The 13,994-nt window shown below is 36.9% G+C and overlaps 2 protein-coding genes across 2 annotated transcripts in view; one reads left to right on the top strand and one right to left on the bottom strand.

Moving 5' to 3' along the window:
• Positions 1–159: 159 nt before the first annotated feature.
• ap2s1 (adaptor related protein complex 2 subunit sigma 1) lies at positions 160–6,727 on the bottom strand. The gene is made up of 5 exons (XM_041805693.1): positions 6,580–6,727; positions 5,879–6,028; positions 5,279–5,392; positions 2,786–2,845; positions 160–1,894 (listed from the first exon to the last, which is right to left on the bottom strand). The coding sequence occupies exons 1-5, from the start codon at positions 6,580–6,582 to the stop codon at positions 1,793–1,795; spliced, it is 429 nt and encodes a 142-aa protein (XP_041661627.1). The 5' UTR covers positions 6,583–6,727; the 3' UTR covers positions 160–1,792.
• A 4,619-nt stretch (positions 6,728–11,346) lies between these two features.
• arhgap35a (Rho GTPase activating protein 35a) overlaps positions 11,347–13,994 on the top strand; it is a 99,314-nt gene continuing 96,666 nt past the window's right edge. The window contains exon 1 of the mRNA XM_041797831.1: positions 11,347–11,987. The gene's annotated coding sequence lies outside the window, so the exon portion shown is untranslated. The remainder of the gene's footprint in view (positions 11,988–13,994) is intronic.

Consider the following 13,994-nt stretch of genomic DNA (forward strand, 5'->3'; position numbering starts at 1 on the left):
TTTTTATAAGTTTTTCTTAGACTGTAAAAGTCAACAATACATTTAAGAGCAATTATCAGGTGAATTAAGATGTTAAAGCTTTAGTAAGATGGAAAGGGTCAAGATTTCATTTGAATAAAATTGCTCTTATGTTGCTGATTATTCAACAATTTAAACAAATCAGTTTGAATTTGTTTATTTTACTTCATCTCTTTATTTTTATTTACATACAATGGGACGTATTGATTTGGATAATTGGATCAGACACAATAATGCATACAAACACGTCTTCCATCAACAGACTCGCACAGGTTGACAATAAGGGAAGCAGTACATATTTCACTAATGCCAAAACATTAAAAAAAATAGAAAAGGTGAACAGTTGTAACAATTTAAACCACCTCTGAAACCTATAAAACTGTAAGAACTGGTGTGACAGATATTGTCAATAATCAAAATCCAGCAAAGAGAAATGTGGATCATGTTGGTTCAAGTTCAGGAGACTTATTTAAAAGCTAATTTATATTATGGATCTTTAACAACAAGTACTGCTCTGACAATGTAATAAGCGAGAATCACTCTTTCTGGAATGGATCTGTTAGTTTTACAATATTCAACATACATAAGAAACACTGTATGTACACTCACCATACGATGCAAACTTCACCACACTAGTTCATATAAAATAAACCTTGTCTGAGACTTTCATCTGCTCATGTTTGTTTTATGTGTGACCAACAAGCACCACTTAATGTAATATGTTGCACAAGAAGTAGATAATCTGCATTAAACACAATTACAGCATCCAGCGAACAGGGCAGCCTGAACTAACATAACCTACACAGTTTATTATTACCATCAGCTGTGAGGACGTCTGACACGGCACAGCTTGGCATAACACACCATCAGAATGGCACTCAACCTGAGTACACTCCATTCAATTATGAACTTGCCACACTGGGTCAATTGCTCTAGAGGGCTTTCTAGATGTAGTTTGCTTGTACTGTAATCCTGATATTAAATGAGCACAAGGCATGACAAGTCTAATACCCCATCACAGGCAAGGTCTTTCCTGACATGGATTTATAGCGATGGCTGCAAGGCCGTTCTAAGTGCTCAATGCCCATGGATCATTATAAGCGGTCTTTTATACATGGTGCTTGTTAGTGACAGAAGTGCATCATTTGAAAGTTGGAGGATTTTAAAAGGAGCAGAGGAGGAGGACAGGAGAGAGCAGTGCCACTAAACTGCAGAGAGATAAAACTAACTGGTTACATGGTTACATGAGTTCAGGAGTTAAAGGATTTAGGGAAAGTGAACTGAAACTTAGGTGGCAGATACCCATCCACACATTTCATTTTACTCTGCTTTTCTGTAAAATGAATCATTTCCAGTTATCTTTTCAAGGTCTTGTCTTTGTCGCTTGTTTTTCTGGCAATAATTCATTAACTTCTCAAGATCTTGAGAAAACAACCAAAATGAACGCAAGTAAAATAAAATGCAAAGATACAGGATCTCATATGATTTACACACTAGAATGAAATGTTAACATGTTGAAATGCAGAGCCTTATATTGAGTGTCTTCATTACCAGGCAGTAATATACAGACTGCTATGGCAAACAGGTTAAATGAACCTCCATCTATATATCTGTAGTAAACAACATCTCTATTTCTAAAAAGCCACCTCCTGAAGTTCTGCTCAGAGCAGGGTCTACTCTGTAGAGAAGGAGGCCTTTTCCAGAGACATGGGTACAATGAGTTGATGAGGTCGGGTGCCAGGGCAGCAGGTAGGTGGGATGCTTTTCTGATTTTCTACTCGAGCGACTGGAGCATGAGAAGCTGCTTGAGGACCTTGGTCTGACTGGTCTCCCTGATCTCTCCCGCCAGGAACATCTCATCCACCACCGTGTACACCTTCATGGTAAGACACAAAAATTAGAACAGTTGCTCTCAAACTTTCTAAATATTAAATGTTCAAATAAAATTTAAAAACACAATTCCTGGTTGTACTTGTTTTATCATTTTTCAGGAACTGTATGTAATATTTATAGTATTTTTAAGGTTAATCCCTACAGCTCTCCAAAAAAAGAGGTTGTACCCTTTTTAAAGACAAAGAGCATCTAAAGCCTGAAATGCCCTGACCTTGGGATTAAAGGAAATGAGTCGATTAAGGACAGAACAAATTCCAAAAACCAAAGTGACATTATCTTCTTCCCTACACATGAAAGGGTTGGGCTTCCTGTTATACTGTACGACACAATGAGAAGTCATCATGTGGTCTGCGGTCATCATTACTCATATGTTTCACCTGTCTGTGTCATCAAGGTGCAAAAATAACTGATGAGCAAACACAGCAAGAGGCTAACTTTAGCACAATTGTGTAAAAATCACAGACATAAAGAAGTGAATCAGTGTTTCTTGCCACACAGCTGAAAAAAAACAAAACAGCACCTGAGCTTGTGAAATAGTATTAGCCTGAGGGCAGCAGTAGATTATGATGGGTGGTAAAAAAAAATATGTTGGTTTATACTATTTAAAAAACATCAAAAAAATGAGGGGCTTTGCTGACTGATGTTCAGAGACCCTGAAAATAGTCAGGCCACTCAAACAGTCTAAGGGGTGTGTTGTGCACTCTGAGGATTTAGGTTAATCTCACTTGTTAATTTATGAAAAATACATCAGTTGCCATGGTAATAAAAGTGCAATAAAAAGAAAAGAATCTAATTTGCCTTTTGTGCCTCTGAATCTTTTGGTTGAAGAAGAAGGTTGTTCATATATGAGACTCTCGAGGTGAAACATCCTTACCTTGTAGAAGTTGAACACAAGGTCCAATTCACACACATTGTGGAAATACTCATTCAGCACCTTAAAGAAAAAAGAGAAACCGCAAGAAATCCAAACCTTTAATTTACATAGATGGCAGCCAGCAGATGACAAACACACTCCTCTGAGGGGACACAAAGATGTCTGGTAATTGTGTGTCTTGATGTGGTGCACTACAGCAGAAATAAAGCAACACTGAAGCAGCTGCTGAATGACCATGTAATAAGCTGATTTCCACTACAAGGACATCCATCTACAATGTGCCAAATTAAAATTAATGTGGTTCCATCTCATCTTGTTTCCACAGGAGATCATTTATAGCACAGACACAGTGACATTTACAATGGCAGAATTACTGACCTCTTGTTCTGAATTTGCTACAGTGAATATTAAAATGTTCACCATGAGGCCCTGCTGTGGGCTGGTGTGGAATTCACCTCATTTGAAGTAAAAGGATATACTGTAAATGATATAAATCTAATAAGAAATATAAACTTTATATTTCAAATATAAATTGTAGCACTCCCTCAGTTAAACATTACATTAAAAGAATTTCATGCCTCAGGAATCCAGTGTTGCTGGGACAAGCAATAAAGCATTTTTTAAAAACCACATGAGCAGATTAAACTTTAAACTCACAGTCTAGGCTCAAACCATTGGATAAATTATTATTTAAAAAAAGAGCTGCCATCCCAGAATAAAACGTGCAGAAAAAGACATTTTTAAGCTGCTAATGCTACCACAAAATCACCAACTTTCAAAAAAATATGCTGATTTAGTCATTAAGATGTTAAATTAGAAAAATACTTTTCAATAAGCACAACTAATTTACCCCATAGACCTCCGTTTACATTTGTATAAAATCTATGAACGAGAACAATCACTGTTTCACTGTTAAATACAGCGGGAATGTCTTTGTTAATACTAAACACTTGTAATCAGACCAATGAAAAACATTTTACTGGAGCAATATCTAATACTTATGAAAAAAGAAATATACACATTAGGAAATGCTAAATTCTTGGTATATCTGATTTAAGAAAAAAATCTGACGTGAGGACAAAAACAAACAAACAAACAAACAAACAAACAAACACAAGTTTTGACACTATACCACTCCAATAACTAATAAAAGCACTGACAGGAGATGGCTGTGCTCAAGGAGATCATACAGTGATGGAGCTAAGATTATAAGAAAAATTGAGAGCTTTTATTAGACTAAAATTGGTCAGAGATACAAAATTGTTAGCGCTTTAATGTTTAACTGTTGTACCATAGCTGTAAGCAAAATCTTTAGTTGTGAGAAGTCGAGTAGTTTCATTATTTCACACTTTCAGTAGTGTTATTTTTCAGTGGCAGACGTATACAGCTACTGTCAGATACTATTTAACATTAGTGGCCAACTTGTTTCATTATTGATAAAGCTTTTTTCCAGCATTACGTCACTTAGCATGGTCTTACAGAGATAAAAGTCAATGAAAGCACACCCTAAACTAGATCACCAGGCTACACAGTGAGACTGTGACTCATCTGTTTTCTATGATGACCCATATTCTGCTTAAAAAAATACAGTTTACCTGGTATTTATTGCTAAGACTAAGAATGCAAAGGAATTCATACAGATGGTGGTAAGGACATATTTTTAAGTTGATGTTAGGCCTATTAATCAGAATGGAAGAACTGCCTTGCACATCTGTTTCTTAAGACAGATGTGTCAGAGGGATACTTAATCCAACAAACAATTCAAAGTAATCTCCTGATATGCACAATGTCCAACTTGCAAAAAAAGGGCATTTATTTGCAACGTTTTGGTACTAGACCTTTATCAGGCAACATCAGCACATCTTAAATAGATAGTAGCAATGCATCTGACAACCGACTTCTCATCATTACAACACAATTCGCAAATAAACAACAGGGTCGACAAACATGAGCTTCCTGACTGAGAGTAAATATGATGAAAGCTTACTAAACACAAAAATTGCAAATGTTAATCATATTATTACCAATAGTAAATAAATTAAGTCATACTTTACTAATACCTGAAGGGAAATTTACAGTTTACACTCTACTGTTATAAATGCTACACAAACATAGGCTGAATTACATGCAAATACAAATGCACAAACAGTGGAGCAGAGGTCCCAAAATAGAGTAAATCTGCAATCAAAATAGGAAAACACTACAGTACAGTAAAAGAGGGTCATTTGAATTGTATGAGGCATCTTTATCATAAATCTAGGAGCTGAATAAACAGCTATTATTCTCTTTGAGTAAGTAAGTATGTACTGGCCACAGTCTATACTTTCTAATGAATGCAGTTTGAGATTCCAGAGTTGAAAGACAGGAGAGGAAAGGAAAATTATAACGGAAATCATGAACAGACATTCCCAAAAACAATCGGACCATGTAAAGTAAATCATCATAGCTCATTTACTGCGTCCATCTATCATGTGCTGTATGCTTGTTAGTTACCTCTACAAAGTTGTGGATTCCCTCAAGATATGCCAAGTTGTTATCAGTTACATCCACACAAATACAGAAGTAGAGGCCAGCGTAGCGTCGGTAAATAATCTTGAAGTTCCTGAACTGTAGGAAACAAAAACAAATAAAATATCTTAAACATGTTTACTTCTCATTTTGTGGCAATAATATCAAAGTTAAAGTGAACCCATTCATTTTCTAGGATTTCTAAAACTGACTTGCATAGAAAAGGGATTGGCAAAAGAGGTTTGGTTGCATATTGATACTGTTTTATACTAATAAAGTTGTCTTTGTTTCCATTAGGATGAGTACAATTAAAGGTGGATCACAGTTACTTTAAGTAGCTTTTGTAAAATGTCTGTAAAATGGGGCACGTGATTCAGCCAATTACAACGCTGTTAGTGAGGCTGCAACACAGATTTATTTTGACAACAGAATGGTTTCTGTCATTGCACTGCTGCCCTTGATAGGATTCAGAAAGAGCTACAATACAATTAAACACAAAAACATGATAATGCTAAATAGATAACCACCCAGACATAGTATTATTACACTTACATGTATGAGGAAATAGATAAAATAATGCCATACCTCCACAAAGTTGGTGTGCTTGGCATCTCTGACAGTTACCACAGCATGTACTTCCTCTATCAACTTCTGTTTCTCATCATCGTCAAACTGCATGTACCATTTGGCCAGCCGCGTCTTCCCTGCTCGGTTCTGGATGAGGATGAAGCGGATCTATGTGCAAAAAGAAAAAAATTCACACTCCCAAACTATACCCTCCAAATACAGGATGAATAATACGTGTCCTTTTGTCGAAGTTAAGTTACAAGTCATTGAATTAAGATGACAGTGATCAACGTCGCCATGCTTGTTATCAAATGTACCCGTCGGTCAATATTTAGTTGTCTGAATATATGACTTTATAATTCACATGATGTTAGGTTAGCGTACTGACACTTGTTTAGCGCTAGCTTCAGCTAACCTTTAGACTTGCGTTAGCTGAACCCCACCCGTTCATTTGACAACAGCATTGCACAAGACGCTTGAAAAGGTAGAATTATAACCATGTTATATTTTATGAAGGATATGGATTTTGGTATCCGTGATAAAACTCTGTGACTTAACACTGGCCTAGTCTGCTAAAATAATCCAGCTCTCTACCAAGCTAACGTTATCTACAGACTGAATGAAAAGGTTCACCAGCTAACTATAATGCTAACAAGCTAATGGTAAAACGCTACTGGTATGAGATAAAATGGAATTGCGTTAATTTGCAACATATTTACCATTCTTGTCTCCCAAATATGAACCTCAGAAGCTCCGTAATATAACGTACTTCAGAAACTATACAACGATTTTATACAGATACATGAGTTATTTCTTCGACCGCTTGTCCGCTATCCTCCGCGAGCTAACAGGAAGCGCAAAACCAGTCGTGATTCCGTTGCATATTGGGGAATGTAGTTTTTATCACAATATGTAGAACCCTAGGAAGGTTATATCGGACTACAAGAACCAGCATCTAGATCACATGAGAAGCGAAAGGGGTTGTGGCTTTATTTTTCTGTGCCAAAAAACATCACTATAATTATTTGACCGACTGGAAATACACGATGACGATTTTATACATAATAAACGTCATCCGAAATACTATTCTTTATTTGATGCACTGTCCGGAAATAGGTTTAACTTACGCAGTGTTGATAAAAACTTAGCTATTTGTGTAATATATCAAATTGGAAATTTGCTTAAGTTTTGATGTTTATCATATATATAAAAATAAGATTATGTTTTTATATATATGATTTTTTTTTGTTACAGTCAACTCACATATGATTTAAAAATGTATCTTTTTAAAATCTTTGTAATGTATGTAAAATACGGTTGTGCCAGTGTTTATGTTATTACAGTTTCACCACGTTTGCGACACTTCTCTGAATGGTTTGCATATAGAGCCTGACAAGATACAATATAAATAGGTTACCACGCTCTTGAAGCCCTTGTGTTAGTTTTTTTCCATTTTGCAAAGTCAGGGTTTAGAGCTTGTTTACTGGTCTGACTGGGCGGCAGGTTCACCACAGATCATTTGTCCGGACAAACCGGACGCCCTGCCCCTCTTTCTCTGAGCTTTCAGGGTGTTTGGGGAGCTTGAGAAGGGGGATGGGGGAAACTGTGATTGTCAGAAATTACGCAACACTAAAAGAAGGAATGTACTTGCCCTCTGGAACCAAAAATATGTCAGCTGTGAATACATAGTGGGCTGAGGTGGGATAAGGGAGAGTACTAAAATGAAAGGGAAAAACATCCCAATCCAGTGACTAAACATTTACTACAGGTTTTATACTTTGCAGCTTATGTGTCTACACTTATGTGTCTAGGGTAATACAGGCAGAGTTAATGTGATTATTGCTATCATAAATAGCAAAAAAATAACCATGATGAAACAGTCAAATTATCTATGGTTTATGATAAGGCCGGTTCATCTTTAAAAACTGAGTCACATCAGAGAACCACAGGCAGATTATACATCTGAAACTTTGACCCCTGCAAATCTTGTTCTGTGTAATTGGGGTCATGCAAATATTGCTGAGAACACAGGGACTATGATGTGATTGGACAGAAGCTTGTGGACTTAGTCAAACAGAGGGCAGTGCACCTTGAACCCTGTCAGACTGTTTGTTTAATGGTGGGTCACATTTCAAACTGTTAAGGCACACATCTTTGAACATTAAAATCTTCTGAACTCATGTAGAAATGATGTTTTTTTTAAAAATCTGACTGTAAAAATCCTTTAACATGTCTCTACTGTTTTTGGTAGGCAGTGTGTCAGACTCAAATTCAAAAAGGAAAAAAATGATGAACATGGATTTAACCGTCCCAGTGAAGTGTTTGTTTTGACATCACAGGGTTTACCAGACTGGATTTGTATGTTAGGGGGAGGAAGTTCAGTGAAGGACTGATGGGGAAAGTCAGGAGGATTCCAGGAGAAGCTCCCAGATAGTAAACATCTGTTTCAGCTGTCAGGATGATGCTGGAAAACATTACTGATTTTTCTCAAAGAAGTTGAAAGTTTTAATATTTTAAAAAATTAACTCAGGGATTTTTTCTTACATAAGAAATAATACAGACATCTTCACAGTAACTTTTCAACCAAGCAGGAGACTAACAGTACGAACATTTAATCAGGGCTAACCTTTTAGATGACTGATTTTATTTCCTAAGAGAGGATTTAGATCATTTTAGTCTCTGCTGCTCTGTCAGTGCCTTTATAGAGTAGACTGAATCTATTCACTCTTGTTAAGCCACAGAACATCACAGACTTTGAGGATGACAAATCTTTTAGCTTGGGGTAATGCAGATCAGCTGTGAGAGGAAATGGTGTGTGAGGCAGGGGGCCAAGAGGGCAAATGGACCAAAATAAACCCAATAAATTACAATCAAGTTGACAGGACCATGCTTCTTTATTTCCTGGAAATAGTTTTGCAACATGTTTGACTGGAATAGATAAGAGTAATTTGAAATCAGTGACGAAAACAAATCCACTGACCTTTTAAATAGTTTATCATCACTGAGACAACTTAACAAGACCTTTGAAAATAATTATCTGAAAACTTATGAAAGCTAATCTATGAGTTATTTAGACTGACACAGAAAACCTTATTTTTACAGGATATCAAATTATTTCATATTGTGTGCTATGTGTAGTAAGAGCTGAAATAAGTAACATATTACTGGAAAATATTCTATCAAGTACATAAAAAGGGCATTATCTTCAGTAAAAAAAAACCTTAACACTCTTATTTAGGATTATTCTATTATTGCAATCTGTTATCATAAGCACATTTATAATAGTGTTGAACAATTAGCCTGTTAGAATTAAAATGTATTCTTTGATAAGTGACAAACCAATCATATGAACACTGTTTGTTAAAATTTTAATAGGGTCTGATTTGCTTCACCAAAATTTACAATTTTTGCCTCACATGTTCTATTTCCTCATCTTGTTGTTGATTATATAGATAAACAAATTACACACTCCACATCATCTATGACTGGTAAATGAATGCCAAGCAATGTTAATTATGATTAAGGCTACTTTAAGTAACTAAATAAATGAAGACAATTAAAATAAAGAACCCGTTTGTTAAAAAAATATCACAACAGAAATACACAGCATTAGGCAAATACATTTAGACAAGTACATTTGTTCTCCTGAAACAAATAAAGAGAACTTAAAGATGAATAACACTGGATTAAATAGAGTAACAGAATGGATATAGTAAAAAGCCCAGGCATGTAGTTTTAAGTGCAGTTTACTTCAGTTCAGGTGCCTACTCCTTGACATTTAATCTTTCACATAATTTCTCCAAATACTTTTTTTGTGCATACTAGCTGGAGTAAACACCGAAAAAATCTTAATTTTATTTTATAAAACTGTAACCTACAGTCATGGGTGGTTTTACCTTTAAGGAAAGGCTGACCATTGCTTGGGCCTTATGCTCTTAGGGGCATCAAGAAACATGCCACTTTAATGCCCCAAATTATAGTGAGATAGCTCCTATAAACATACTGAAACAATGGATTGGAGAATTGCAGTGTGTTAAAATAGTATACAAAACATGAAAAAATAATGCACCAGTTGGTGCAAGGATTTGCACCAATAGTGAGCATAGCTTTGTAAGTTGAATAAGTTGTAACTTCCCTAGAGACTTGTTGGGTGATAAGAAAGAACTACCAGGGGACTGGGTAGCTGTATTTCAGGTTGGGTACTGTCCTGTAGTTACCTGGCTTTGTTACCTGAACAGAGATGTTCCAAAATATTTTGTTTACTTGCTAAAATTGCTTTCAGCGACATGGGGAAGGGCCTCATATATTAGTCTCTGCCTGAGGCCTGACTAAACTTGCCTCTGCTCGGAGTCCAAATAAATGTGCACACAAATCACATTTTAAAAAGTAAAGAATCTTTTTTTCATGTTTTTAATCTTATGTCAGATTTGTAGTAGCTGTTTACAGTATATGCAGTTTGTATTTAGTTTGGTATTTGGTTTTCTTATATTGTTTAGAAATGTACTGAATTAAATTTTACTTTAGGGGTGTTTTCTATTTTGAAAAAAAAAATGATACTAGCCCAGGATGGGCCTATAGTTTCTTTTACCAATGTGAGAGAAGCAGCACAATACACATATTGTTTATTATTTGTCTCTTGAATATGTATCATTTATTATGACTTGTGCTGCTGACCTCTTGGCCAGGTCACCCTTGTAAAAGAGATCTCAATCTCATTGGGTTTTATCTGGTTAAATAGAGGTTAAATAAAAAATAAAAACATGCCTCGATGCCCTTTGTTGTTTTGTTTGCTTGCTTGTATTTTGGAAATCAAACCTTTAAAATGTGGATTTTGGAAATAGTCAATGGACATCTTTTGCTTTTATACATTACATGCCCATGGTGCATCACTGGCTGTCCAATTATGATTTTCCTCAAGTTGAGTTATTCAGATTATTTTGTTTTATTTTGTTTCTTTAAACTGGACAAAAACACACAACAAATATTTAAATCTCCATTCCTATAGATTTTGTGGAAATTGGGTTTGTGTCTATTTTGGCGCCCCCTGTGGACAAAGCCATAACTCTCACTTTCAGATGTTGATTTTTGACCTGTTCACATCTAATCTGCTCCAATGTAGGAGTCAAATCCCACCACTCATTTATACAAGTGTCCCCTTAGCAGTAGCTTAGCTCCAGACAGTAGAAATCATGTATACATAAAGAAATAGTCACTCTTTGTGCAAACTGTCTCTTTAGCTTTCTAGGCTCATAAGCTTTAACATTAAGTCTGCGTCATAAACAGCTAGAATCCCGTAAGTGGAGCTTTAATGAGTAGGCTGTATTATTTCACTGTAGTCTCCGTTTAAATGTTGAATCGTGATAGTCGGCGTCACTAAGCCAGTTTTCAGTGATAGTGTGCGTGTTGTAATTGTGTCCATTGAACCTCTGGGCGAGTCTCTCTCTCTCTCTCACTCTCTCTCTCACTGTGTGAGTGAATAGGAGGGGAGATGCTGGATTCGGGAGAAGGTCCGCCATTATTGGGAAGCAGAAAAAAATAGACTTAAACACACCGTCACACATTTAGCTTGTACGGGGTTTATATTTAAAAGGAGAACAAAGCGGTTTTGGACGCGCTGTTGGGCACTAAACAGCGACGTTTTGGTTAATGAAGGTGGAGCTTGTTAACCGCGTTTCATACGGACTCTTTTATTTTTGACACAACAAAGGAAATAATATTGGTCAAAACAACGTGGTGGCTGAACCAAGAAGGAAAAACACACCGAAACAGCGCTTTCCGACGCCTCCCCCTTTTCTCCTCTCGCCCAGCCGTGGTGAGAAGACTGGAGTTTGAACAGCATTTTTTCTTTTTCCTGACGAGAATTTAGTTGTTTTTCCCCTCTCTCTCCAGACACAGAGAAAAAGATATGAGCCTCGTTTGTGAAAACTTCAGACTGCTGGAAACGAGCACGTAATGTTGGGAGCAGTGGTCAGAGAGCCAGTTCGCTAAAACAAAAACGGAAAATAATCGATGTGAGTGCTGGTGGGAAGTGTTTTCGTCTGTTTTTTAAAAGTCTTTCATCGGCTGAGAGTCACAGAGAGAGAAAGAAAGGAGTGGAGGGAAGCTGGAGAGAGGGAGGAATGCTATGGTATGTAGCCTTTACTCTTCTTTTACACAACATAAGCGAATGGTCAATTTAATAAGCTAAACAAGGCTGGAAGGATATTTCAGGGCGCTAGCTCATTCCTTCATTCCTACTTGGGATAATTTAAAGTACTGCGAATATCTTGAAACTAGGAGTCAACCTAGCTCTATGAGAAAAGCCTTTATTGTGAAAAACAAAATTTTCTTGGTATCAATGGGTGTTGAAGAAATAAAACCGGTTCCTGTGCGGGTTCCAGTCACCCTGTGCGTGTTGAAATGGGAAGTTTGCAGAGGAGAAAGGAGGTCATAAAAATGGATCTTGTCCAAATATTAAAATTGTTTGTACAACAGCACCCGGAATGCATGAATGCTATTGAGAAACTCCTTAAATATAAGTACTTTAAACACTCTCAGTGGATAATATTATGTTGTAGGAGTGGGAGGCTTCTGTTTGATGCGGTGTCTGCATGTTTTACTCATTTATTAATGCCTGAATAAAGTTCTGGTTAAAATGAAAAATTAACAGAATTCTAAATGAGGTTTTTGTGGTCTTATTTTGCAGTTTTAGTCGCCCTGATCAGATTTTAGGTCATAATATGAGCTCTAACACATAAGAAACTTGAGTCAGGACTAATTATTTCCTCTCTCATTAAATGCCCCACTAACATCAAAGCTGCATGTACAGGGCTTCCTGGTGACACAGTCAGCTAATGCGCGAACGCCCTGCCGGGAGGTGACAGGATGTACAGTGAATGTCTCGCCATTTTTCCACCAATTAAATATCTCAGGTGGGGATAGGCTCTTTAACTTGCCTCTCTGGACGCTGCACATCTACCACTCTGTGTTGTAAGCTGCAGTATAGGTTATGATCATAAGGGAGATAATGACACCATTAACTCTGCTGTTAATCTATTTTTGTGCTAGAACTAGTCACCGGTGTGTCATGCTTTGCTGCTACTGCAAAGTGATCATCACCCTGCCAGCCACTCCCTTTCTGCAAGAGTCCTCACACTGGACTTTTATCATTTTAAGAGTGACTCATTCATAATGCTTTTGGGTTGTTGATTCAAGATTGATGGTGACAGATTTCACAGTGACACAAGTGGGTGAATGTCTGCATTGAGTTGTAAAATGGCCATAACACTGAGGTGTTCTGCATGGGCTGTGGCCTGTGCTGCTGCTGTGTCACTACAAGAAAGAAGAGATGTTTTTACAACAGGATCTAAAGAATTTGATGAGCAGTTTTATTACGAAATCTGCATGAACTTTAAGAAAAGTTGGCTTATTACACAAAATTTGAGGACAGGGCTTTGGATGAGTGCTTTTAACTGATTACAGTATCAGTATTAACTCCCATTGCTGTAGACAGTGCAGTATTCTGTTTTGCCAAGCAATCCAGTCAGCACCAATCCCATACCATAACTTGGTAGCCTCACAGAAACAACAGTTTCTTGGTTTAATTATTAAGATGCAAATAGAAATGACAGTGTGGTGCAAGCAACATGTGATGTAGTCAAAGAAAGAAAAATGCCAGAAACCAGTGTTTCCAACATGATTTAGTTTTTTTTACACTATAATAGGAGTGCTCAGTATGAAAACAGCACAGACAGCAGAGGACCAAGCAGCAACCTCTAATGCTGAAAAATGAAGTCAACGCGAAAGTGCAAAAAATTGCAATACTGCGAGTGTCCTCTTGAGGCTGGCTGCAGGAACACTGGAAGTCCTGTCAGGTCACCTGTTAAACAGCTGGTTTATACACTAGAAATAAACCTGTTTACAACCTGCTTCAGAAAAACAAACGTGTCTCATTAGCTAGTGTCTTCATGTGCTCTTACTGTACGGGGCTGATTATTTTTTTACCACAGTCGTTTAGATTATATTGAGGAAAAACATCACTGCTGACTGATTGACGTGTCTCATTTGATTGACAGATAGCTCAACAGGCAGAGGCTACATTTCTGTCAACCAGAATGCTAGCTAGCTAGCTGACGGGAAGTCGCGCTTAGTGAGC

This window comes from Cheilinus undulatus, linkage group 2 (assembly GCF_018320785.1).
Source record: "Cheilinus undulatus linkage group 2, ASM1832078v1, whole genome shotgun sequence".
In the NCBI taxonomy this organism is placed as follows: Eukaryota; Metazoa; Chordata; class Actinopteri; order Labriformes; family Labridae; genus Cheilinus; species Cheilinus undulatus.